This window comes from Penicillium vulpinum (assembly GCF_028829585.1).
Source record: "Penicillium vulpinum strain IBT 29486 chromosome Unknown utg000001l_segment0_segment0, whole genome shotgun sequence".
NCBI classification, from domain to species: Eukaryota; Fungi; Ascomycota; class Eurotiomycetes; order Eurotiales; family Aspergillaceae; genus Penicillium; species Penicillium vulpinum.
This window is the reverse complement of record NW_026643241.1, coordinates 6,600,337-6,625,761: the sequence shown is the minus strand read 5'-3', so window position 1 is coordinate 6,625,761 and position 25,425 is coordinate 6,600,337. Positions and strand designations below refer to the sequence as shown.

General features: G+C 50.8%; 8 protein-coding genes across 8 annotated transcripts; 5 read left to right on the top strand and 3 right to left on the bottom strand.

Moving 5' to 3' along the window:
* Positions 1–35: 35 nt before the first annotated feature.
* Positions 36–5,439, bottom strand: N7479_002371 (type I polyketide synthase; the record flags this gene model as incomplete). The annotated part of the gene is made up of 2 exons (XM_057250068.1): positions 36–5,279; positions 5,353–5,439. 2 exons carry the CDS (start codon positions 5,437–5,439, stop codon positions 36–38), a joined length of 5,331 nt encoding a protein of 1,776 aa, XP_057114500.1.
* An 828-nt stretch (positions 5,440–6,267) lies between these two features.
* On the top strand, positions 6,268–7,385 carry N7479_002370 (uncharacterized protein; the record flags this gene model as incomplete). The annotated part of the gene is made up of 3 exons (XM_057250067.1): positions 6,268–6,320; positions 6,395–6,845; positions 6,903–7,385. The coding sequence occupies 3 exons, from the start codon at positions 6,268–6,270 to the stop codon at positions 7,383–7,385; spliced, it is 987 nt and encodes a 328-aa protein (XP_057114499.1).
* A 698-nt stretch (positions 7,386–8,083) lies between these two features.
* Positions 8,084–9,919, top strand: N7479_002369 (cytochrome P450; the record flags this gene model as incomplete). The annotated part of the gene is made up of 5 exons (XM_057250066.1): positions 8,084–8,204; positions 8,256–8,319; positions 8,372–9,169; positions 9,236–9,387; positions 9,474–9,919. The coding sequence occupies 5 exons, from the start codon at positions 8,084–8,086 to the stop codon at positions 9,917–9,919; spliced, it is 1,581 nt and encodes a 526-aa protein (XP_057114498.1).
* Positions 9,920–11,558: 1,639 nt separating this feature from the next.
* N7479_002368 (Zn(II)2Cys6 transcription factor) lies at positions 11,559–14,037 on the top strand (the record flags this gene model as incomplete). The annotated part of the gene is made up of 2 exons (XM_057250065.1): positions 11,559–11,797; positions 11,874–14,037. 2 exons carry the CDS (start codon positions 11,559–11,561, stop codon positions 14,035–14,037), a joined length of 2,403 nt encoding a protein of 800 aa, XP_057114497.1.
* Positions 14,038–14,909: 872 nt separating this feature from the next.
* On the bottom strand, positions 14,910–16,852 carry N7479_002367 (FAD-dependent oxidoreductase; the record flags this gene model as incomplete). The annotated part of the gene is made up of 5 exons (XM_057250064.1): positions 14,910–15,080; positions 15,134–15,251; positions 15,318–16,274; positions 16,328–16,528; positions 16,593–16,852. The coding sequence occupies 5 exons, from the start codon at positions 16,850–16,852 to the stop codon at positions 14,910–14,912; spliced, it is 1,707 nt and encodes a 568-aa protein (XP_057114496.1).
* An 830-nt stretch (positions 16,853–17,682) lies between these two features.
* N7479_002366 (SDR family NAD(P)-dependent oxidoreductase) lies at positions 17,683–18,573 on the bottom strand (the record flags this gene model as incomplete). Its single annotated transcript, XM_057250063.1, has 3 exons — positions 17,683–18,173; positions 18,227–18,469; positions 18,528–18,573. 3 exons carry the CDS (start codon positions 18,571–18,573, stop codon positions 17,683–17,685), a joined length of 780 nt encoding a protein of 259 aa, XP_057114495.1.
* A 480-nt stretch (positions 18,574–19,053) lies between these two features.
* Positions 19,054–23,610, top strand: N7479_002365 (CDR ABC transporter; the record flags this gene model as incomplete). The annotated part of the gene is made up of 7 exons (XM_057250062.1): positions 19,054–19,296; positions 19,361–19,658; positions 19,724–19,964; positions 20,029–21,094; positions 21,148–21,368; positions 21,479–23,420; positions 23,485–23,610. 7 exons carry the CDS (start codon positions 19,054–19,056, stop codon positions 23,608–23,610), a joined length of 4,137 nt encoding a protein of 1,378 aa, XP_057114494.1.
* Positions 23,611–24,216: 606 nt separating this feature from the next.
* On the top strand, positions 24,217–25,241 carry N7479_002364 (GPR1/FUN34/yaaH protein; the record flags this gene model as incomplete). Its single annotated transcript, XM_057250061.1, has 5 exons — positions 24,217–24,345; positions 24,410–24,605; positions 24,680–24,790; positions 24,871–24,916; positions 24,983–25,241. 5 exons carry the CDS (start codon positions 24,217–24,219, stop codon positions 25,239–25,241), a joined length of 741 nt encoding a protein of 246 aa, XP_057114493.1.
* Between the last annotated feature and the right edge of the window lie 184 nt (positions 25,242–25,425).

The window sequence follows — 25,425 nt, the reverse complement described above, 5'->3', positions numbered from 1 at the left end:
GTTATTTCACTTGGCCGATCGGAATTGGAGTTCAATCAATTTCCAATTTTCTCAGCAAACCACGTCACCAGATGGCTGACAGTAGGATGACTCCAGGTCAGAGTTGGGGGCACTGCGATCTTCAGTGTCTGTTGCAGCACGCGACGCAGAGTGACTGTCATGACTGAGTCCACGCCAAGATCAGCAAGGGCGGCCTTCGAATCCACATCCTCAGCTGCCATCTGCAACACCTTGCCCACACAGCCACGGATCTTCTCATCCAGATAGGTCTTGAGCTCGGGTCCTGATGTAGGCACTGCCTCGCCACCACTGGAACCTCCAGCGACCGGCGCGGAGCCAGATACCGCGCCCACGCGTCGCACCGCGATATCATTAAGGATGGCGACCGGCACCGGCTCCCCATCCTCGAAGGCGCGACTTCGCAGAACAACTCCGTGGTCCATATCATACTTGGCGAGATGTTGCCAGGCAGCGAAAGCCTCATCGCGAGTCACGTCAGTGATTCCCTTGGATTCCAACTCAGCGTTGATAAAGTCTGTGCTGGCACCCATACCCAGGCCGCGCCAAGAGGTCCACTGGAAGGACACGGCCGCGTCACCTAGGTTTGCACGGTGGGTGGCCAGTGTATCCAAGAAGGCGTTGCCACTGCCATAAGAGGCCTGACCAGTGAATCCGACCAGGTTTCCGCAGGAGGAGAACATGACGAAGAAATCAACGCTCTTGGGAGGGAAGACTTCATGCAGAGCTAGCGCACCGGCAATCTTAGGCGCAAGGACGCGGTTGAATGCAGGGCGTGTGGTTTGCATGACCAGCTCGTTATCCAGGACACCGGCAGCATGGACGACACCCTGGACCTGAGGCAGGGAAAGGCGGTCCAGGGCAGCGGACAGCTGCTCGACCGCATCAGGCTTGGTGATGTCAAGCGGGAGGACATGGACCGAGGCACCGCGACTCTCCAGAAGGCGGATCTTGGCGATGGTCGGCTGGAGATCCTCGCTGACCTGATCCCAGGTTCGGCGAGAGGGAAGCGCACGCCGCGAGATGAGCAGCAGACGCCTGGCACCCTTTTCGACCAGGAAGTCAGCAACCTCGAGTCCGAGGATACCGAGACCACCAGTGATCAGATATGTGCCCTCGGGGCGGGGAAGCAGGCGAGGACCCTCGCTGGCAGGGAGCAGCTTGTTGCGGGGCAAGCTGCGGAAGCGGGAGGTGCGGGCGACCCCATCGCTGATTCGGACAATGTCGGCTCCCTGGATGTAGCGCATCACCGACAAGGGGATAGCAGGCCCTTCAACGTCAATGAGGGATCCGAGATCGGGATGCTCACTGGCGATGATTCGTGCCAGGCCGAACAATGGGGACTGGGCCAGAGCAGTGGGTGTTTGGCCCTCGCCCACGTTCGCGGTGAGAGTGAAGAGTTTGATGGGCAGTGAGCCGTTGACGATGAATTTGATGAGTTCGAGCACGTTCCAAGTGAAATTCTCGGATGCAGTAGGGACCTCTGCCAGCGAGGCGACTTCACCAGGGATGTAAGCCACCACGGTTCCCTTCTCGAGGGGAACGGAGGAAGCTTTGCTGATGAACTCATCTGGGGTGGAGAATTGGAAGGATTCTATCTGGCTCGGCAGAGTCGCGGCATACTGGGCCCGGGTGGTAGCATCGGGCGAGATAACAACCACCTTTGTGATAAGCAAGGGCTCTTCGGCCGGGGTGGCTGGTGGCCAGGCGATTTGGTGCACGAGACTCTCCATGCTGCCACTGACACCGGGGGTGCCTTCAATCTCAGAGAAGCGCATGGCCGTAAACTTGGCAAGGACTTCACCCGCCTCGCTCACCACACTAACGTGGGAGGTGGGCACTGCATCGGAGGCCTCCTCAACGAAGAGCCAGCTGATCTTAGGCGGATCCTCCGAGGTGAAGATCTCCACGCGCTCGATCTGGGCCGGCATCCGCAGCGCAGCTGTTTGGAAAACGGTAGAGCCAACGGAGGTGGCAGCGTCGAGAATCGGGGCCCACGAGGAAGAATCCCAGGGAAGGGGGGCACCATCAGCGATGGCGGGGTTGACATCAACGCGCGCCAGCATCTGCTTGGTATCGCGGTAGTGCTCTGTGACGGCCCATGGGAATCCCATAGCTGAGACACCCACTTTGTCCAAGTAGTCAATCGAGAAGTTGTCTGGCAGTCTGGTGAGCAGACGCGCTTTGACGGCCTCGATGTTGATATTAGGTTCGGAACCCAGAACCTTCCGCTCCCAGTATGCAGTGGTGTGAGTGACCCAGGAGGCATCATCGGCCTGCGAGGGCTCACTTGGAATCAGCCGGGAAACAACCTTGACCTGATCTTGCTGCACCACAACCTGGACGGACCGTGGCGCGTTGATGGCAACGGGAACGCGGAGCACAACGTTCTGGAGCATCTGGCCACCAGTGCCCTTCACGAAAGTATTGATCAGACCTGCAGCAGGAACGATTTCGGTGCCGTGCAAGGGGTGGCTGCCGGGGAAGGGCTTTGTGTCGTTGTCCAACCGGGTAGTGTACACATAGGTTTCGGTACCGGGCACTGGGACGCGCTGGCCCAGAAGTGTGTGCTTCTCGACATCATGTGTGAGACCAGCATGGAGTGGCGCAGTCTCAATCTTGCGCCAGATGGGCTTATGCATCCAGGTCGTGGTGGGCAGTCCGGTGGCCCAGCGTCCAGGCATCTGCACCGCCCAGTTCACTTCCGCACCGCGGCAGTGAAGCTGTGCAATGCTGTGCAGGATATGCTTCTCAGTAGGCTTTTGACGAAGAAGAGTAGGGATGACTGCGAAGTCCTCCAAGCCTTTGTCCATGAGTGTCTCGTTAATGGAGTGAGACACCACTGGGTGGCTTGAGACTTCGAGGAAGAGGCGATATCCATCCTCAACGGCTGCATTGACAGCCGAGGTGAGACGAACGCGGTTGACCATGTTGCCGGCCCAGTATTCCACGTCGCGCAGGTCCTCGCCGCGAGGGTCGACCAATGCGGTGGAATACAACTTGATGGTGGGGCTGGTGGGGGACAGGGTGTCCGCGAGCACGTCGCGCAGAGGATCCACGAGGCCATTCAGGGTCGGGCTATGGAAGGCAATGTCACTCTTGACATTGAAAGTCTTCACGCCCTTTGTCTTGAAGGCTTCTGCTGTCTCGGCCACGATATCCTTGTCTCCAGCCACAACGCAGGAAGAAGGCGATGAATCGATGGCCACAACCATGTCTGATCGGGCACCCAGGATCTCTTCGGTCTCACTGCTAGGGAGGTTGACGAGGATCATGCTGCCCTTGCCCATAACCTGTCGGTACAGCACCGATCTGCGGGTCACGATAAGTGCACCCTCTGCTGGGCTCAAAGCCCCGGCCACAACACTAGCGGCGATTTCGCCTACTGAGTGGCCAATCACGGCCTGTGGGGTGATACCATTGCTCTGAAGAATGGCGCTGAGACCAATTTGCATGAGATAAGTCAAAATCTGCACGCGATCAGACGACTCGAAGTCGCCAGTCTGAAGCATCTCGATGGGTGACAGGCCAATCTCAGCTTGGATCAGCTCATCCAGTGGCTGGATGGCTCCGAAGAAGACAGGATTGTGAATTAGTTGCTTGCCCATGTCTGGCCACTGCGCACCGTGTCCGGAGAATACCCAGACAACATCCTTGCTGATGTCTGCGCCCAATACACGGCTCTGAGTCTTGAAGGGATTGTCGACTCCATTGGCGAGTGCTTCTAGGAGCTTGGCAGCATCGAGCTCATCATCGACAACAAGCGCTGCTCGGTAGTCATGGTGATCTCGGCGCGTAGCCAAAGTCGTGAGAATGTCGCTCAGACTGTGTTCACTTCCATGAGCGGCCATCCAGTCCTTCAAGGTTTTGGCCTGAAGAGACAACCGTTTCTCTTGAGGGCCAGACAACAACAAAAGGCCTGGTCCGGTGGCTGCCCCATCATCCAGGGGATCTGGCTGCTGCAGGATATGATTGAACTCCTCAATGACTGCGTGAGAAACGGTACCTCCGTACCCATACGAACACACACCTGCTCGGCGGATGGGGTCTGTGGAGGGCCATGGGGTTGCCTCCTGGACCACCTTCACACCGGCTTTCTTCCAGTCGATACGGCTATTGAGCTTGGTCAGGTTGGCCTGGGGCGGCAGAACGCCCTTTTGGATGGCCAGGATTGCCTTGATGAAGCCCATGACTCCAGCACCGGCTTCCAGGTGACCAATATTGGGCTTGATGGATCCGATGTAGCATGGGTCATCAGCAGGGCGGTTGACACCGTAGATGCCCGCGATGGCGGAGATTTCAGTCGGGTCTCCCAGTGGCGTGGATGTGGCATGGGCTTCCACATAGCGCACAGTGAGGGGATCGACGTTCGCAACGTTGAGAGCAGTTTGTGCTGCCAATTGTTGCGCTTTAGCATTGGGGGCCATAATGCCGTTTGTCTTGCCATCCTGGGCAACTGCACTGCCCTTGATAACGGCCAAGATGTTATCATGGTCGAGCAATGCACGGTGCAAACTTTTGAGGATGAGGGCGCCAGCGCCTTCACCTCTGGCGTATCCGTGGGCGTCATCATCGAATGACTTGCAAGATCCATCAGATGAGATGGCTCCGGCTTTGTCGAGGACGCTAGTTAGGCCTGGTCCACAGAGGGCATTGACACCTCCAACAATAGCCACCTGTGATTCTCCCAACCGAATGGCCTGAACACCATGGTGGACGGCGACAAGAGACGAGGCACAGGCCGCATCCACGGCGGTGCTAGGTCCCATCAGGTTGAGGTGGTAGGAAATGCGATTGGGCACGCCACAGTAGGCGGTGCCGATGCCCATCCAGGCCTCGACGTTTGGCAGATCCTCCAGCACTAGCTTGGAGTAGTCGTCCGAGTTGACACCCCAGAAGACAGCTGTGTCACTGCCAGACAGGCTCTTGGCAGGAATACCGGCATCCTCGAGAGCTTCCGAGGCGACCTCAAGTGAGACTCGCTGTTGGGGATCCATCTGCTCGGCCTCCTTAGGGGAGATACCAAAGAATTGACAGTCAAAGTCCTCAAGGCGATCCAAGAAATAACCACGCGAGGTCGTCTTCTGGAGGATCTTTGCATTTCGGGGGTCACGACGATAGTAAGGCTCCCAGCGCATTTCTGGAATCTCGCCCACTGCACTCTTCTGACTGAGGAGCGATTGCCAGAGGAGCTCTGGGTTGTGGTTGCCTCCAGCCACACGGCAAGCCATTCCCACCACAGCCACATCATTGGAGAATTCCTATCCACTGTTAGTTCGAAGAAAAGCTTGTGGTACACAACGATGCAAAACATCGTCGAGTGGGGCTACATACATATTCACTGTACTCAGTTCCAGGAGTTTCAGCTGGTGCTGGGGATGTACCCCCAGAGGGGTATGTAGAAGTCGCAGCAGAATGCATGTCTGTTTGTGGTGGTTTAGAGACTCAAGTCTCCTTTGTAAAGTCAAGCTTTCTCATGGAAATGTCAATAGCTGTCGGATCTTCATGATCCTTTTATATATCCCATTCATCAATACATTTGTCTAGACCTCCATTGCCCCGAACTCCTTCCTCCGTTTGCGGCAGTTGCTTATCGTCTCGGTGAGGCCGACATCCAGAACATTCACAAGGAAATCTTAACGGTATCAACAGAGATAGTGGGTTGCAATTCAGCACGTTTCCTAATCAGGACATCTTTATCTCCATCCATTCGTCCATCGGGGTCTGTTCGGGCTTCCACCATCATGCAACCGAGCTTCGCAAGATTAATCTCACTGATGGCTAACAAAAATAGACGCAATTGATTATCTTCCCGTCAATAAGCAGTGGCGATGACGATCACGAAATTATTGTCAGGGATGCTGAGACGCAGAGGCCAAGCCACTGTCAGCCCTAAGCCGGAACGGGATGCATGCTGATTAACCCAAAGGAGTGACGGGGCTAATTTCTTCAAAAGATATTGGATGAGCTATTTAACCCTTTAGGAACCTCATAGGAACTCCGTACAGATACTCCGAAGAAGAAGGTGCATCGGCAAAGATGCTCCCAAGTTTTGATCATGCCATTTCAACAGCCATCAGCCTGCAGCCCATGGGGAACTCTGCAAAGGGTAATCGAATGGGATAACAAGTATATAGTTCTTGTAGATGCACGGAGCTATTTCTTAGGAGAAGAGGTCGAATAGTCGTGATTTTTCTGTAAAATCTCACTTCCACCAGTCAGCCAACCTTCGTGAGCGTCTTTGTTACAATGGCTCCATTTGTGCCCTACCACTACTCGGCTGGCCAGTCAACTATTGTGAAGTGATCATCACCCTTCTATCTCTTGATTATTGGGTGAAAGGTCTTTTGGTTGCTAACTTAGATCTATGAACTAGGTTCGGCGGTCTTCTCACCACCGAATTCCTCGAACCCCCACCAGGCCGTTGTTTTCTGTTTCGTCAGACCTATCGCCACACGATTGAAGGGCCGATCCCGGAAAACTTGCGCAAGCTAATTAATAGCCCCGATCGACCAAAGGGTCCGCCCCCACACTTCCACCAATTTCAAACTGAGTACTTCCGCGTCGAGAGTGGGGTGCTCGGAATTTCAGTAAATGGCGTCGTCCGCCGAGTCACGCCAGAGGACGGCGAAATCTCGGTGAAGGCGGGAAGTGTGCATAACTTCTTCATTCATCCTGACTCCCCTGAGAGCATGACCGTCTACCTGAGTGCTTCAGACTCAGGAAACGACTATCAGCTCGATCGGGTCTTCTTCGAAAATTGGTACGGCTATTGGCACGACGCGTTGTTGCACGATGGAGGCATTGATTGGATCCAATTCCTTGCGGTAATGATATATTCTCGGTGCACGATTCTCCTTGCCAATTGGCTGACATAGTGACAGATCCAAGACGGTGGGGATGCCTACACGGCCGCCCCCGCATGGGTGCCTTTCCGCCGGCAGGTCGGATACTGGACCTGTGTGATCATCGGCCGGTGGATCGGCGGACTCCTAGGGTACAAGCCCTTCTTCCGAGAATATACTACCGACTGGGACTTTGCCGTCGCCAAGATGAAGGGTTCCTTCTTCCAGCGGCATCTGGTGCATGCCGCATTCGAGGAGGAGAAAAATTGGGCGAAACAGGCAGCCCTGGAACCCAAGTCTAAGCCTGAAAACGCCGAGTTTGAGCCTTGGACGGACGATATGTCCCCCACTCCCTTGGTTCTGGGCCCAGTGGCGTATCAGGAGGGGCAGTTCAATGGCTTACAGCCCGCGCCGGTGAATGGGAATGGGACCAACGGTCACTCCACAGGGATTGAGAGGAAGCTGGAGCAGTCGGGTTCTTGGAAACAGCGACGGACAGGGGCCGATGGTGCGGACAAGTAGAGATGTGTTTTCGAACACTTGTTAGTCCATCAGTTATGATTCATTTGAATTCAATTGGTTTTTTTTTCAGTCATTGCTTCCTGTATAGAGTACTTTCTGCTTACAGTATGTATGAGATGGATGGAGTTTTGATCGATTGTCCAGAATGGAAACTATGGACAGATGGGAAGAACGATGGTCTCAAGAGAAAAACGCACGACCTCACGTAGCGTTACGCCAGTCATAGAAGATTAGATTCTTACGCCTTGATTCCCATGAATTACCTATTCTACGTAGACTATCAAACATAGAGAAATTGATTCTCGTACACCAGGAGCTAAATGGGGTATCAAAGCTCTCCTCTCAGCATCCGAAAACGCTGTAGCATATGCTTGATACCTAGCTATCCATTCAGGTAAGGTTCTGATCTTATTTTGGGGTGGATACTATGGAACCCTTGTCCATATCGATATGTAATACCTACATACGTAGGTAGATAGGATTGGGTGTACTCGTAGGCAATGTATGTAGACGTGAGAGTTCTATACGAGTGGACTCCGATTCTCCTTTAGGAAGCGAGCCCTACACCATCGCCCACTTAGCTGAGTCCTAATCTCAAAATAGGTAGCATTCCCGTTCCCCGCGTTGATGAAAACCATACATAAAGTATAGACAATAAGTCTACCCTGACGAGCATTTTCCGGCCATCTGTCAACGCTATGGATCTCCTACAGTTCGCACCCGCCCACCTTCTGGCGCTACTGCTCAGCAGTACCAGCGCACTGTTCATAGTCACATATCTCTTCCGTGCAGGACATAGACCCTCGGATCTCCCCGATGGTATGTGGTTGCAATGAAGGAGACGGGACTTCACATCTGACAGATGCACAGGTCCTCCAACTGTCCCACTTTTTGGAAACGAACTGCAGGTGCCAAAGACGGATGCACATTTCCAGTAGGGACTCATCACCTGTGATGTATGGTAACATGCTAAGTGATTCATGTAGGTTTTCCAAATGGGCGAAGCAATATGGCGGGCTTTTCACGCTGAAGCGATACAACAACACCACGATAGTCATCAGTGACCGGAAATTGATCAAATCACTGGTTGAGAAAAAAAGCAACATATACTCCCACCGCCCGGCCTCGCTTGTATCACACATGATCACGCGGAGCGACCATCTTCTGGTCATGCAGTACGGGGAGCGATGGCGCATGCTGCGGAAAACCATCCATCAATTCTTCATGGAACCCCGCTGTGAGCGCGACCACTGGAAGCTTCAAGAGGCGGAGGCGAAACAGATGCTGCATGACTTTCTGACCATGCCAGAGGATCACATGTTGCACCCGAAGCGTTACAGTAACAGTATCACCAACTCGCTTGTCTTTGGTATTCGTACTAAGACTGTTCACGATGAGTACATGAAGAAGCTCTTCTATCTGATGGATAAATGGTCGTTGGTACTGGAGCTTGGCGCCACCCCGCCCGTGGACTCGTTCGCTCTGCTACGCTATGTGCCACAGTGGCTGTTGGGCAATTGGCGTAATCGGGCCACTGAGGTTGGTGACCTAATGCAGTCACTTTACCAGATCATGGTAGACCGAGTGCAGGAGCGCCGTCAGCGCGGTGTTCAGCGTGACTCTTTCATGGATAGAGTTCTAGATACACAGAAACAGACCCCGCTCACAGATAATGAAATACGGTTCCTAGGGGGAGTTCTGATGGAAGGAGGCTCGGATACCTCATCCTCGCTTATCTTGACCATGATCCAAGCCATGACCAAGTATCCAGAGGTGCAAGCAAAGTAAGCTCTCGGATATTTTGTCCGCATTCTGCTCAAGTGAGAAAAGCTAATGCAGTGGTATTGCAGGGCCCATGCACAGATCGACTCCGTTGTCGGCAACGACCGCTCGCCGGCTTGGTCTGACTGGTCCAAGCTGCCCTATATCAACATGATGATTAAAGAATCCCACCGGTGGCGTCCAGTCAGCCCCTTGGGCGTTACACATGCCGTCGCCGAAGGTTTGTCTATGAAATCTGAGTATTTTGCAAAAAAGAAAAGAAAAAAAAAACAAATTCAACGGAAGAAATTGGCTAACAATTCTCAGATGACCACGTTGATGGCAAACGAATTCCGCAAGGATCGAGTATCGTTTTCAACGTGTGGGGTATGCACCACGACAGCACACGTTGGGAGGAACCTGAGCATTATCAGCCTGAGCGCTTCGCGGATTTCCCAGCCTTGGCCTCGGCCTACGCAGCGTCTGAACAGCGAGATCACTTTGGTTACGGGGCGGGCCGACGCATCTGCCCAGGCATCCACCTGGCGGAGCGCAATTTGATTATTGGCATTGCCAAGCTACTCTGGGCCTTTGAGTTTGTCGAGCCCCCAGGCAGCGACAATGACATTTCAGCGCATTCCGGCGCTAGTAAGGGTTTCCTTCATTGTCCTAAGGACTATGGATGTGCCATTCGTCTCCGATCTCCGGAGAAAAGGGAGACTATTATGCGAGAATTTGCCGAGGCACAGGAGGTCTTCGCTCAATATGATTAGGTAGATTTTAGATAACTCAAATGTGATCTTGACCCGCTTCTCTTTTTCCCCCTCTGTGGCTGTTTCTTGGCTGTCTCTTGGCTTCTTTTTTTTTTTAATATGAGGGCCCGGTGAAAAGGCATCCGCACGCTACTCGGCGCTACGACCATGTGTACCTGCCAGCGGCCAGCTCGGCATCAAAACCCTATTTCTTTGTAGATCATCCGTTTCAATTAGCATGCAGTATCTTTCCCAACGTGGTTTCAATTTGATCAAAGCCCACGATTGGTCGGTTCTATTTTTTCTATGACATCGTGCATTCCATATGGAGTACTTCAATCAAAAGTTTTTCGTACTTTCTCTAGCGGCGTAAGATTTTAGTTCATAAGATCTACATATGCCTACCTGGGAAATCATTCTATTTGTGCAGATTTGTACATGTATTACCATATGGCTACATCCCGAGGTCGTACTTAGGTGCATATATGCATCCACTAGGCAGAAATTGGCAATTTTGACCCGTTCAACTAAAACATGTAAGATTTTAATCCCTGTCCATCGATGCACATCGTACTGTAGAATGGTAAAATGGAAACTCCGTTTCTGCAGCCGATGCATATGGCCCAGAGGAGCAGCGGACGAGCGGACCTCACTCCGATTTCTTCACAGATTGGAGTTAATTTTAATTTACGAGATAAGATGATCGACCCAGCACGCCTTAGGAGCTTGGCTAGGGTTCACGGAGTCCCGGGATAGGACGTGGGGGTAAGTAATTGTGAAGAGAATGCCTGCAGAGCTGGTAGTGAAATAGTAAATAAGTAATTTAAATTTAAATTATTCTATTTGTTACCTAGATCCATCTGGACATATGGATGTAGGGACATACGCATTGCATAAATAATAATTCCGATTTTACCATTTGTACCTAGGTAACTGTGCCGGGGGTTAGACATTGCCACAACATATACGGAGTATATATATAATATATATATAATCCATAGATAGTATATAGATAGGCAGATGTTAAACTCTCGTATATATATATATTCTAGTAATGTAGATAGAGGGGCCAAGCTTTTCTATCAAGACTTTGGGCGATATGGTCAAGACTTGTTGATGATAAGATCTTCTATACGAGGACGGATGCGATTCCCTGCCCTCCAACGCACTTATCTGTCTGACATCGGACCAATAGCGCAATCTCGCTTCACGCTTATTTATGCCCTCCTCGGAATGGTTCTAAGCAAAAGACAAAGTGGCAATTCTGCCAAGTGTCCACGACAATAGATGAGATGACACACTAGTGTGATTGTGGGTGTTCATAGGTAGTATCTGGGCTTGATTTCTCACTCTTTTTGCCTTTCTGGTTTAATGCAAGTCTCATTCTGTGCAGGTAAAAGTTTACCTTCCCTGCATTTTTGTACTTTTGTTTTGCCCAGGCCAAGTTATGTAACCTCAGGCATCCAACGCCAACATAACTCTAAGTTTTCCGTTCGCAATCTACTCCCCTCTTATTCCCCCCTCCCTAATCTGGTCTCAAGTAGTCTAGAGGAAATTACTTTTAAGGTTCCGACCGCCATTTGGAGTCGAATGAAACTAGCGGTCTAAATGAATCAGACTTGAATCGTTTTGTCCTCCACTATCCTCCCCACAGCCAGTTATGTACTCCACTTTCTCCGCCAACTTCGATACGACCATCGATGCCTCTCGTGAGAGGTCAGCTACACCCATAACAGCTCCACGCCCAAAGCGCAACCAGGTTGCTCGGGCCTGTGACTGGTGTCGGCTGAACCGCGTTAGGTGCGATGACAAGCAGCCATGTCAAAACTGCCTGAATCGAGGGGGTTCTTGCAGCAACACAAAGCCACAGGAGGCCACCTCGCTGCCGGCTGCAAACCGGTAGGAAATGTCCACCCTCTCTCGCAGTATCATTATCGTGATGAGTGAAGATGGCTAATCCCATATGGGAGTACAGAGAGATGCAAAGGTTACGAAATAAAGTAAAGGACCTTCAGGAACAGATCGAGAAACTCAAAGATAGAGCAGAAATCCAAGCACAGACGGGTTTCGCCACACCTCCACTGTCTGATGCCGCGCACAGCTCATTTGACTTCGCGGAGCTCACCAATACCATGGAAGGATGGCAAGGCGACCAGCAGACCGGGCATATTCACTACGGGCCCTTGTCATCCTCATATTTTGTCGCCCGAATCAGTCAGTACCTATCCGAAACACTCAACGAGCCATTGGAAAATGCAAAGTTAGAGGCATGCATGGCACGATTTCAGTATACACCCCCGTCCCATCAACCATCTAGATGGGACGCGAGCCCAGCCAGTCAGGGAGATCACCATGCGGATGGAAGCGAGGAGGCCGAGGATCTCACCCGATCACAAGAGGAACACTTTCTCAATCTGCTCTGGCAGTCCTTTCACTGCGTCTATCCTGTCCTCTCCGAACGCGAGTTTCAGAAATATTATGACTCGTTATGGTCCAATTCCACAGATGGAATGTCTGCCCGGAAGCCATCCGCGTTGGTCGATGTGCTGTTGGCGGTCTGTATGCAGTACAGCAGCACGTTCTTCGTCAGTGGAGACAACCAGCAGGAAGATTCGGATGCTGGATGGCAGGCCAAAAATGCGGATATAGCCAGCCGAACTTACTACCAGAGGGCTCAGAGGCTTCTGCAGAGTGAGCTCGAGAATCCAACCATCATGCTCGTACAAAGTCACATCTATTCTATTGTCTACTTGTACAACACCTCCCTGTTGAATACGGCGCATATTAACCTTGGTGCCACGCTGCGAATCGCCCACGCGTTGCGGTTGCATATCCGCCCACTGGACGGGACCTCCCCCGAGCGGCAGGAGCTACAGCGTCGGATTTGGTGGACGCTTTATCGAATTGACAGCCAGCTCTCAATGACCCTGGGTCGGCCCCCACTCATTCAGCTGGGCCATGTCAGTTGCGGGCTACCCGGAGACAGTCGCGAGCACGCCCAGTTATCTGGCACAGTCCTCTTCTCGAGTCATGAGGACATCAGCTGGCTCAGCTTCCATGTCCAGTGCACGAAGCTCATATTCCTTGTCCAAGGCGTACAGAGTGCATTGCACCGGAAATGCTCCCAGGTGCTGAACGGGGACAAGGCTAAGGATATCTATAAGGACAAGCACCTACTCGAGACATTGGCCGAATTTCTCGGACGAGAGATGACAGCCATTCATAACTGGGTTCAAAATGTGCCACAGTCCTTATGTAACCCTCGTAAGGGGGGTGGAGAACCCTTTTCTACCAATCGGGACGCGCTGAATCTGTCTCCATATAGCCCACTTTGGCTGCAGCGCCAACGCCTCCTGCTAGAGCTCCACTATCACCATCTTGTTATCTCAACACTGCGTCCCTTTATCCGATTCCCTCCCGTGAGCTCCCCAGTGACCCCGAAGACAGATGGCTACAATGTCACCTGTCTGAATCACGCCATGACGATCACCAGCATCTTAAATCAAGTATTGTCTGAGACTGATCTCCTGCGCGGCTGGTCGCCAATCTTCCAGTACCAATGGGATGCTATCCTATGTACGCTAGGATTTGTACTCTCCAACCCCGTCTGCCCACCGACCCCTTCTGCCCGCAAGTCGTTGCAGACGGCGATTGGCACGCTGGATCTCGTGAGTGATCACTTCCTGGCAGCCAAAAATGCGGCGCAGGTCGTCCGCGAAGTCTGTTGCCGGGCCGACCGACACATCAAAAACGTGCAAGAAGGTCTGACCCGGCGACAAGCGCCGCGTACCAGCCAGGCCTTGTCCACCAGGGCTCCGAGTTCTAGGCCGTCGCCTAACCAGTCCCCGTTCATCTCGCCCAGGCAAACTGTGGGCCAGTCCAACTCTCTCAAGCGGGCGCTGCCATCAACCGGCTTGGAGGTGTCACAACACCAGCCAATGCCTAACTTTGAAGCGCGCATGCACTTAATGGACATGATGCCGATCGGGTCATTACCAGAACTATCTCCTTCTTTGGTGACGACGGAGTCTATGTCCGGTGTGATGTCGGTTACGAGTGCTGATATGGTCACTGGCACTGAAGCCCAATGGTTACATGCGAATGCGATGATACTGGATTCCTGGACCACTAACTCATGATTAGAATGTATTTTCTTTTGCTCTTGTTTTTTTTTTTGTCTTGCTGCTTTTAAACTTTGGTCGACTTAGAGTGATGTCCTCTCTAACCCTAATCCATAGTCCCCTAACCAGGCAGCGGGCTCTGCTAGGCGGAGAGAAATAGAAAAGACACAAACATACAAACTGGATTGATACACAACTTGTTTACTTACATATTACTGAATTGGTATATTATTGCAGAGTGTATTGGGCCAACGATTAGACTAGACCTAATCATATTATCGTACATGTAGATTACATATAGTATTATAACCTACCCCTGGACTGGCGAGTTACACACTAGGCTAAAAAGACCACTATATCTGAGCATTACGCTCAGGTATCCCAGGCTCCGATATATATAGTGCGACATGATATGTAGAAACATATGGAACATCTTTTAGGAAGAGGCTACCCGAAGACTCTGAACTTCTTTATATATGTGGGAAGTAATACAGCCATTTTACCACTAGACCATAACAAAAATCAAGGTCTCTCTTTAAGACCTAGGGGGGCTATATTCTAGTCTGATAATATGTATACTTCTAGATGGTAGTGAAATGGCGTTAGTTGGATTGTTGGTCTCTACTCGGTCACAAAAAAAAGTGTTAGACAATACAAGTTTGGGAACAGTTACATTCCATATTTCTGTTTATTTTCTTAAGCATCTGACAGGCCACTTGATATATTCGTAAAATAGCCTCCTATTTAGGTAGGCAAAAAGGTTTCCATTATCATATACTTTCATAAATTAGCCTATTACTCAACAGGCCTTGACGTCTTAAAGTCCTATTTCTAACGGGTCCTGTAGGGCCCCTGTAGGGCTCGTCAAATGCCTCATCGTATCCATCCATTTAGGCGGCCTGGCACAAACGACCACCAGCCTCGACTTGCCAGTCGTCACTGCCCACTGCGGTCGGGGCATAGAATGTCCGCAATGGGTCATACTTGGACTTGATCGCGTACAGCGAATTGTAGTTGCGACCGTAGAAGGTCTGCTTCCAGTCTGGCTGTAGGGGATTAGCCTATAGATATAGTTAGCCATTGGTCACTAAATCATGAGTGTGCTTCGGCTTGCCTCGTTCATATAACAACCCGAATCTGGACTCAAGTCTGTCAGAATAGGCACCCATTTGTCCGTCATTTTGTCGGCCAGAGTTTTCATTTCGGTGAGATTGGCACCGGCGGGCCAGTTACTGCAGTATGTGTGTCAGTGAGCACATTGAAAGAGTTGCACATTGGGCCAGAGAAAATGAGCATACGTAGACAAAATTACAGTCATTGCTGCTGTACGCCATGCAGGCAGAACTGAATTCCAGACATTGCCGGTCACAGATGACGAGACATTCATGCCAATGCCCACAAACGCAGCCCCGTCCATGGTGATTTTCTTGACCGCATCCGTGAGCTGCGAGTTGTTGCGCTGGATGAGGTCAATCGGGAGGAGACGACCACCATATTGCCCGTTTTGCACCAATTGTGTTGGGTTTGGCTCAATCAGTTCCATATAATGCTGGTAATACGAGGGCGATTGGGTGATGTTCAAAGTATAAGAGATGTTCAGTTTGTGCAGGTCTTCCAAAAAGGGCGCCACCAATTTCTTAGCCTTTGCTGCAGTATAATCAGGCAGTGTCAGAGGGGTGAGCAGGAATGACGAGTTTGTGATCTGTGCAATTGCCATCCCGCCAGCCGTGGTGTATGTGGGCAAGTGACGATGGTAGTGGCCTATAGCTTCAAAGTAGCGGTTCGATGAGGGATTTTTGTTCTCGAATTGGAGAACAACGCCCGTGACGGGGAAGTCGGGGAATGCCTTGACGGTCATGGCGTATACAACACCGTATGTACCTGCGCCACCTCCACTGAGAGCCCAGTACAGATCTGGGTTTTGGGTGGGTGATGCAGTGAGCAATCGCCCCATCCCATCCACAACCTCCCATTCCAAGACCTGGTCTGCCCCAAGGCCGTATCGGGAGCTTAGAGCCGAATGACCGCCTCCCTGTGTGTAACCACCAACGGGGCCTACAGTGGCACATTCGCCGCCTACGATCACTAGCCCTTTCTTGTGGGCGGCATCGTAGACATCCCCGCCTTGAATACCCGCGGTCAGCCGAACAGCCGGTCCGGTATATTGCGAACTAGTATAGTTCAGGAATTTAATATCCTTGAGAGAATGGGTCCAGATAGATAGTGCGCCTGCACCTGTTGACTTCCCCAAATAACTATGATGCATTATTAGCCATGAAACATTTCATTCGTACTAGGCGATGCATACTCATGGCCTGTGTTGCGAACAACCAGACGGATATTTCGCTCCTGGGAGAATCGAATGGTCTTCACAAAGTCGTCTGGAGAGCTGGCATTGACGGCATAGCGCACCATCGCACCCAGGGTGCAGGGTTTCGATCGGGGACCAAAGGCATCACAGGTTTCATTGGCCACAGAAGCTGCCATAATGGAAGAAGATGAATCATCGCTATCAAATGGGGTTAATTCAACAGGCCGATACCGGGGCTCGGTGGATGGATAGGATTACTTACTGGAGCTCTGGCTTTGTCCACTGTTGTCTCAGAGCAAGACACTCACTGGCGTTATAGAATGGGTCATGACAGGGGCTTGCCAGTGGTTGCGTGCTCACTAATCGGCCTCCAATGGATGTGTTGAAGCGGGCCCAGTCATCCGAGGACGGCCAACAACTATCCCCGGGCATGCATCGGCAGTTCAAGGATAATCCGGCGGACGCCTGCAGAACAGAGAAGATGCACAACAAGAGAAGAGATGGGGATCTATAAAACCGCATTGTGAAGCCTGATATCCAGCAGATCTAATTGCTTTGTATACTCTGTTGTGGTCGATGAGTACATTCTTATAGTTTTCCCGGAAGGTTGTCGTCACTGTCGATTGCTCGAAATTATAAAAAATTGCATTCAACTGCCCGATCCCCACACTACACGAGGGATGTGGATATCTCTCGGGGGCGCTGGGGTCCCGGATGGGGAGAGGGGAGTGCATCGTGTCTCCGACACTGATGTGAGGCTAGCTGTTCACAATAAGTTCTAGTTGGTCGGCAAGGATGTTTCTCACTTTGGCTCCACTAGAGTGAGATGTACAACCCAAAGCTCCACACTAGAGCTCTCAACTGGTATTACCTTGCATGATACCTTTCAGGCTCCGAGATAGCAACTCCGATAGCATCCTACCCGTTTCTCGGAGAACCATTTGTAACCTTTCGGGAAGTGGGATCAGAGTCACATTGACATTCACTAATGTTCAACTTCTAATTTTCCACCAAATTTCTAATAACTACATATTTTCAAAATATTTTGCGTTTGAACTGAGTATTGGAAAAAACATATTCCTCGAGTATCATTGAATAATCATTCGATATAAAAGAAATCCCAAGAATTCATCACCATTTTGCTACAGAGCACCATAGTAAATTCGTAGTAAAATCAGACAAAAAGAATTCTCCAAATTTCGAACTGCCACGTAGGCCTTCCTATGTCGTGTAGTCTCTAAGCATCTACGGCGGAGGGGTAGAGTTTAGATATGCCTGCTAGAACCAGACGATTCTTGGGGGTTCATAATAACAATGTCATTGGTCTCATTCTGGGTTCTAAGTTCTAAAATCTAAAACTGGGTGCCGACATGAATTCCGCCATCCACCAACAAATTTGTGCCGGACACGAAGCTGGCCAGGGGACTCGCCAGGAATACTGCAACGTCCGCCACCTCAGTTGGTCCTCCCAAGCGCTTGAGAGGAATCTTCAGTCGCTGTTCCTCTACCCATTCGGGGTTGGTCTTAGAATAGAGCTCCCAGGGACCTCCCTTGCAAAGAATTGGTCCTGGAGAGATGGCATTGACCCGGATACCCTTAGGTCCCAAGAAGTGAGAGAGTTCCTGGACGTGCTGCAGCTGTGCTGCCTTGCAGGGCCCGTAAGCCGCCGGAGGGGAGCGGTAGAATTCCCGTCCCATGAATGAGCTCTGCACAATGATGGATGCCTGGGGAGACTTTTCCAAGTAGGGAGTGGCTGCCCTGACCAGCTCGACGAAGCCCATGACATCGATCGCAAAGCTGCTCTCCCAGTGTTCGGTCTCGCCCTCCATATGCATCGGCGACGCTGCGGCCAGTCAGTATGAATTTGAACCAGAAGATGTAGGGAAAATCAATCACCATTGGCGATGATCACGTCAATTCGTCCGAGTCGCTCGGCGGAGCTCTCGACCCACTGGACGAGGGCGTCTTTGCTAGCAACATCGAATGCGGTGCCCACGGCGCGGGCAGTATTTCCCTCAGGGAGAGTCGAATAGAACTCATCATATTCGGTATTGGTGACAGTCCGGGCACAGTAGGACACATTGGCTTCCTCCTGGAGGAACTTGTGAACCATTGCCTCTCCCATACCCCGCGTACCTCCTAGACCCCGCGTTAGTCGGATGCAAATTGATGTACTTTTTTCTTTTATTTTTCTTACCTGTGATGAGCACATGGGCACCCTTGAGACCAGTAGTGAGAACCATGATTGATAATAAATTTGGAAATTGGAATTGGAATTGGAATTGAAATGGGAATAAAAATGGGAATGGGAATGGGAATGGGAATATGTAGAAAATAGATAAAGTAAAGAGAAGTGAAATCGGCGAAATAGCTTCCGAGGCTAATTCGGAGTTCGCAGCATTTTGTTTTATAGCTTGAAAACCATTGGCTCTCCGACCGTTTAGGAGATGCACCAGGCCATCTATCTTAGAATTCTCCCTCGGGCCACAAGTAGCATGTCCAAAAACACTTACCCGATTTGGAACTGTCAAAAACTCCGAAACTCCTTTGGGAAAACACCGTATATCTAGATCAGATAGCGAAAGGAGGTGTAGGAGATGAGCTATTGAATATATGTATTTGCTTTTGAACCCGTCCATTTCCACAATTTCTGGTCGGCAATGTGATTCTCGCATGATCAATGAAGGGGTTGTGACAGTTTTCCAGCACTTCCAATCTCCATCATGGTAGATAATTATCATTCGTCGCTAGACGGAGCAAAGACACCCATCCAGTCTGATGGCTCTGTGCAGAAGTCTGATTTGGCTGAAACCGATGGCCCGTCGTCGAAATCGTCCCAGATCGCAGCGGTAGGGGAATCAATTGCATACAGTGTTCGCAACTTCCTTGAACTACGCCAGGGTGGCATTCACGATGGCGCTGGGGTGGTCTTTGACAAGATATCAGCTGTGGGAAGCGGAACCGGAGTGAGTAGCAATGATTTCAATTGAACATGTTTCACTAGGAACCCGTTTTGTTAACAATTGATAGTCACAAGATGCACCCACCGTCACGTCAGCAACTCAGTCGGCCTTTGGGCTGTTGAGTCCTCTGCAGAACAGAGCAAGGAAACAGTATTCTCGACCCATCCTCAGCGGATTCTCTGGCACAATTGAACCCGGAGAAATGTTGTTGGTACTAGGTAAGCCGGGAAGTGGGTGTACAACCTTCTTGAAGACCCTGTCGGGCTTGTGGGACGAGTACAAGGAGATCCAGGGTGAACTCACTTTGGGCGGTCATCCACTGCAAGATGTGATGGAAAAGCGGCCCCAAGATATCATTTTCTGCGGTAAGTCCTCGCGTTCTGCTCTTTGATCATTTTGGATAGACACTAACAGATGTGTTTCCCCTTAGCCGAATCTGATGACCACTTTCCTACGTTGACCGTGGCAGAGACCCTACGCTTTGCGACCAGAGCAAGATGCGGTCCGAAGGTCTCGGCCAGTGAGATTGAAACAATGATTACCCAGTTGGCAAGGCTAGTTGGTCTTGAAAATGTCCTGAATACTAAGGTAGGAGATGCGAAGATAAGAGGTGTCAGTGGCGGAGAGCGAAGGCGGGTGTCTCTGGCGGAGGCCCTAGCCACCTGTGCCCGGTAAGTGATCTCTTCTACTCAATTAAGTACCAATAGTGACTCATCGACTTATACATCCTCACAGCCTGATCTGCCTGGATAATCCAACCCATGGCCTGGATTCGTCCACAGCAGTTGAATTCATGGAGATGATGCGCGAGTGGACGACACAAAGTCAATGTGTGGCCGCTATGAGCGTCTATCAAGCCAGTGATGCAATTGTCTCCTACTTTGACAAAGTCATGGTGATCAATTCTGGTCGCCAGATCTTCTACGGCCCGGTCCACGAGGCGAAGGCATATTTCGAAGATCTCGGGTTCGAGTGCTTATCGACTACCACTATTGCCGACTTCCTCAATGTGATGTCCGCCGACCCAGACGTGCGACGAGCTCAGGAAAATAAGGAAAACCAGGTCCCACGAACGGCGGAGGAGTTTGAACGTGCATTTAGTGCGAGTCATATCCACCAGGAAATGCAAGTCTCGGTGCAGGTGGCCAAGGAGCAATCCCAAGCCAACGCCAGTCCTCTTGTCAAAACGTCGGCCTTCGCTCTCCCTATCTGGCATCAGATTTGGTACTGTGCCGGGCGCCAATTTCGCATCGTCACTAGTGATTATAGCTTGTGGGCGGTGGAGCTCACTACTATCGTCGTTCAAAGTTTGGTGTTAGGTACGCTGTTCCGAAACCAGCAGCGAACGACCAACTCCCTCTTTATCTTCGCGTCCTCCTTGTTCTACTCGGTCCTAGTCCCGGCCCTACAGGCCATGGCTGAATTTGGAAATGGATTCGCTCAGCGACCGCTCATTCTAAAGCAGAAACGATACCAAATCTCTCGCCCGATTGCCTACGCTTTCGGCCTGGTCACCACAGACGTTGTGTGGAAGGTGGCTGCGATCTGCTATAATATCCCCTTGTACTTCCTGACCGGCTTCCAACGGACGGCCGGGAATTTCTTTACCTGGTTCCTCATTATCTACCTGGAACATCTCGCACTATCGATGTTCTTCCGCTCGGTGGCCATCTTCTCTCCTAACATGCATCGGGCCGTGCTTCCAGTGGGAATCTTCTTTAACATGTATGTCCTCTACACGGGGCTCTACGTGCCTGCACCACAGATGCAAGTATGGCTCGGGTGGTTGCGATATCTAAATGTCAGTGAAGACCGTATCATGGGTTGTGTACAAACCATGCTAACATCTCGCAGCCCCTATATTATGCATTTGAGTCGGTGGCGGCGAATGAATTTGGAGACCTCAGCTACCAGTGCAGCGCCTCAGATCTGGCCCCATCGGGGCCAGGATATACCGACATGGCCCATCAGGTCTGTACAATAGTAGGATCTCAACCTGGGGATGATTTATTGTCCGGAGCTTCATACATCCGTGCCCAGTACGGATTTGAAACCTCCACCACCTCTGGCGGAATGTAGGGATTAACGCGGCCCTATTCGTCTTTTTTGCCGTTTGCTCTGGGTAAGTCATCTGGCGAAGCCTAGTTTATGGAGAATGTTACGACTGACACTTCAATTTTAATAGCATTGGAATGGAGATGTTGAAGACCCCTGCAGGTCAATTGGCCACCGTTTTCTACAAGAAAAGCCCAAGAGGAATGCAACGCCGTGATAAAACCGATGGCGAAACAGGACCAGTTCACGAAATTGAAAATTTGGAGATATCAGCTGGCCAAGGCAATGACGGTCAAGAACATCAGAACCTCGACAAGAGTCACACTCTTGCATGGACGAATCTGTGTCTGGACATCAAAACCAAGGATGGCGAACGACGACTGCTGAACAATCTGAGTGGCTCGGTTGAGAGTGGACAGCTCAAGGCTCTAATGGGAGTCTCGGGCGCTGGGAAAACCACCCTGTTGAATGCACTCGCAGGTCGTTCCAACTTTGGGACTCTCACAGGAACACTAGCGCTCAACAGTCAACTGCTGCCCACATTCTTCCGAAGTCGAATGGGTTACGTGCAACAGCAGGACATTCATCTCCCCACTCAGACCGTGCGTGAGGCATTGCAAATGACTGCACGACTTCGACGCCCAAACTCGATCAGTTTGGCGGAGAAGAATGCATACGTCGAGCATGTGATCAAATGGTTGAATATGGAGCATATTGCGGACGCCCTAGTTGGTGTGCCGGGTGCCGGACTCAATCTCGAACAGCGGAAAAAAGTCAGTATTGGTGTGGAGATGGCATCTAAACCAGAGATTCTCTTCCTAGATGAACCAACCTCGGGTCTCGATGGACAGTCCGCTATGTTGATAGCTCGCTTACTTCGTCGTCTGGCGGATTCGGGCCAAGCCATTCTCTGCACAATCCATCAACCGGCAGCCGAGCTTATCGACCAGTTTGATGAGTTGTATCTACTAAGCCGGGGAGGAAACTTGGTCTATGACGGTGCCCTAGGAACACGCTGCCACAAGGCAATCCAGTATTTCCAGCCAAACAGCCGTCCCTGCGGCCCAGAAGAGAACCCGGCAGAGTATTTCCTAGCGGTGATTGGGGCTGGATCTCGCAACGATGCCCACGTGGATTGGGCTAGTCTCTGGAATGATAGCCAGCAGGCTAAGGAGCGAGAGAAGGTGGAACAAAGCCTGGTTCCTGCTTCCGGACAAGCACCACAGCTGGAGAAACAATCGTTATATTCGGTACCATTCCATGTACAACTGTGGGTGGTAGTTCAACGGACGTGGCTATACTACTGGAGAGAACCGGATTATGTCACGTCTAAGCTCTGGATGAGCGTGGGAAACTCCCTCCTGAACTCCCTCACGTACCTGCAGTCCCCCAACACGGAGAGAGGGGCGTATAATCGGGTTTTCTCTGCCTTTATGTCACTTATCGTTGGTCCCCCGCTAGGACTGCAGGTGCAACCGCGCTTCGTGACCCTACGAGATATTTTTGTCCACCGGGAGCGAGAGAGTTTGACCTACCACTGGATGGCCTTTGTCTTATCCGCATTTATCGTGGAATTGCCCTTCACGTTCTTCAGCTCGCTGATCTATTGGCTGCTTTGGTATTTCCCAGTTGGCTATTTCTACGCTCCCGACCGCGCAGGGTACAGTTTCCTCATGTACGAACTGTTTGGAGTCTTCGCCACTAGTCTGGCTCAGCTGTGCGCATCGCTGATGCCTAACATCGAGGCAGCCTTTGCCGCTAATGGATTCTTCTTCATGTTCTGCAACACCTTCGCGGGCACACTTTCGCCGAAGCCGGTCACCCCCTCGGGCTGGCGCTGGTTTTACAATATCTCTCCCCTATTTTACCTTGGCGAGGGCGTTACCGTGGATGTGTTGCAAGATTTGGCTATTCAATGCAAGGAGTCGGAGGTTTCAGTCTTCTACGCTGCGAATGGCACGAGCTGTGGCCAGTATGCTGAGGACTTCCTGAAAACTGCCACGGGATATCTACTCAATCCAGCAAGCACAACGGAATGTCAATACTGCCGATATCGTGATGGACAATCATACGTGAGTAGTTCTGATAAAGAAAACAAAATCGACTGGTGTATTCTGGAAACTAATCATTCAATAGTACCAACAATATGGCTATGAGTTTGCGCATCGGAATCGCAACATTGGCATTTTCATTGGCTTTATTGCTTTCAATTTCACCATGGTTTTGGTGATGACCTATATTACCAAGACGCGCCGTCACTGACGGAAGATGGATTCTAGTCTGCTGTGATCCCATACTACCGGGGGGGGGGAATTTCGTTTCGGGGATGATTTCCATATCTGATAATAGAAAAGTAGAAAAAAAAAACCATAGAACGATAGAGAAATTTAATTTGTACGAGCCGTTTCTCTTCCAATCATTCATGGATGAATCTGTCCGTATTTGTCTATTCTTGACTCCGGTCAGCGTACATGACATCCAAATAACTCCGACTTATCAATCATCTTTCCAGGCACAAGTCTTTTTCCCGCACAGAAATCAATGGGAAAATGAAATCCCGGCATGCAGAGGCAAGACATGACTAGCATGAGGAGATTCCTTGGCCAATCTGGTTTTGTAAGCTGAACCCCGACTGCTCCATGGAGTAAGTGACAGCTTATCATGCCAAGGAATCTTGGCAATTATGATCCTTATTGGTCCTTGATCAGCGGCATGGCGTAATAAACTTAAGCATATTTAGATCCACATTTCGTCACGCAATTTGGGATGTTGATAGCTTGATTCTAACTCAGAAGCCCTTCATCGTGTGGTCCTTTCCTAGTTGAATCATTACTTGAATCTGACAATCCGACGTGGCGTGAAATAGAAATGACAGTCGAAGGAAAGATCATGTCGTCGTCAGAAGAGGGAGGTCAGCTAAGCTATGATGTTTCGTGCTCTAATCCCAGAAGCAGCAAGGAGCAAGACTTCCAGCCCACACCGCAGATTGGCAGCCCGGTAAAGTACCCCATCTTCACAATCCGAGTGAGAACATCTTCTAACCATCCGCGGTTGCTACCAGACTGCGCTAGGCATGGGTGTGTTCGCAATTGCCTTCACCACTCTATCGATGAGTCTCATGGAATGGCGAAGCGCAGCCATTACCAATGCCTATATTGGTAATTGCTTTTTTACAGCGGGCTTGGGCTTGGTGTTGGTGGCTCAATGGGAGCTCGTGCGCGGAAATTCCTTCGGTCATACTGTCTTTGGAGGTTTTGGTGAGCATCCAGTTCCTTATCCTGCCGTATATCGCGCATCACGGCCTGGATCTGACCCATCTGCTTCCGTCTAGGTTTGTTCAACTTGGCTTTCGGGGCGATCAGTGCACCGGCCTTTGGAGTGGCAGAAGCCTTTAAAGACGAACCCGCCGCGTTGAATAATGCGATTGGATATTTCATGCTCGGTAAGTTCTTTATGCAGACCGTCTTCTCCACGTAGGGTTGCTATCCTTTAGCTGGGATTTCGGCTAATATGACGATACAGTATGGGGAATATTCGTCCTTTTCTTTACCATTGCTGCAATGCCCATGTCAGTTGATACATATATATACAGACATCCTGTCTGAAAACGTAGTCACAGCTGACAGGGAGACAGGAACTTTGTGTACACGGCTATGCTTGGAACTTCCCAAATCACATACACCCTGTTGGCCGCCTCGTATTTTGCGTTCGCTGATGATAAGGCATCTACTGGACTCGCTCTGAAGAAGGCTGGGGGTGCATTCGGGTTTGTCTCGGGGCTGTTAGCCTGGTACACAGTCGCCCACCTGATGTGTCAGGATGCGCTCCTATTCTCGTTTCCCCTAGGGGATACAAGTCCCTTGTATGCGCGCCTGCGCCGGCAGAAGAGATGATGAAGTATCAACTTATGGGGAAATGATGTGATGTCAAGAGGTCTGGCGAGGAGAGGGAGAATGAGGGAGATTTTGGGTATCGGTGTTGATTCCGTAGTACGAGAGTGATTGTGAAATTTGATGAAAGCTATAGCACTGTGAAATGTATTGCTAGGCTGGTAACCTCCAGGGCTCTCATTCTCTA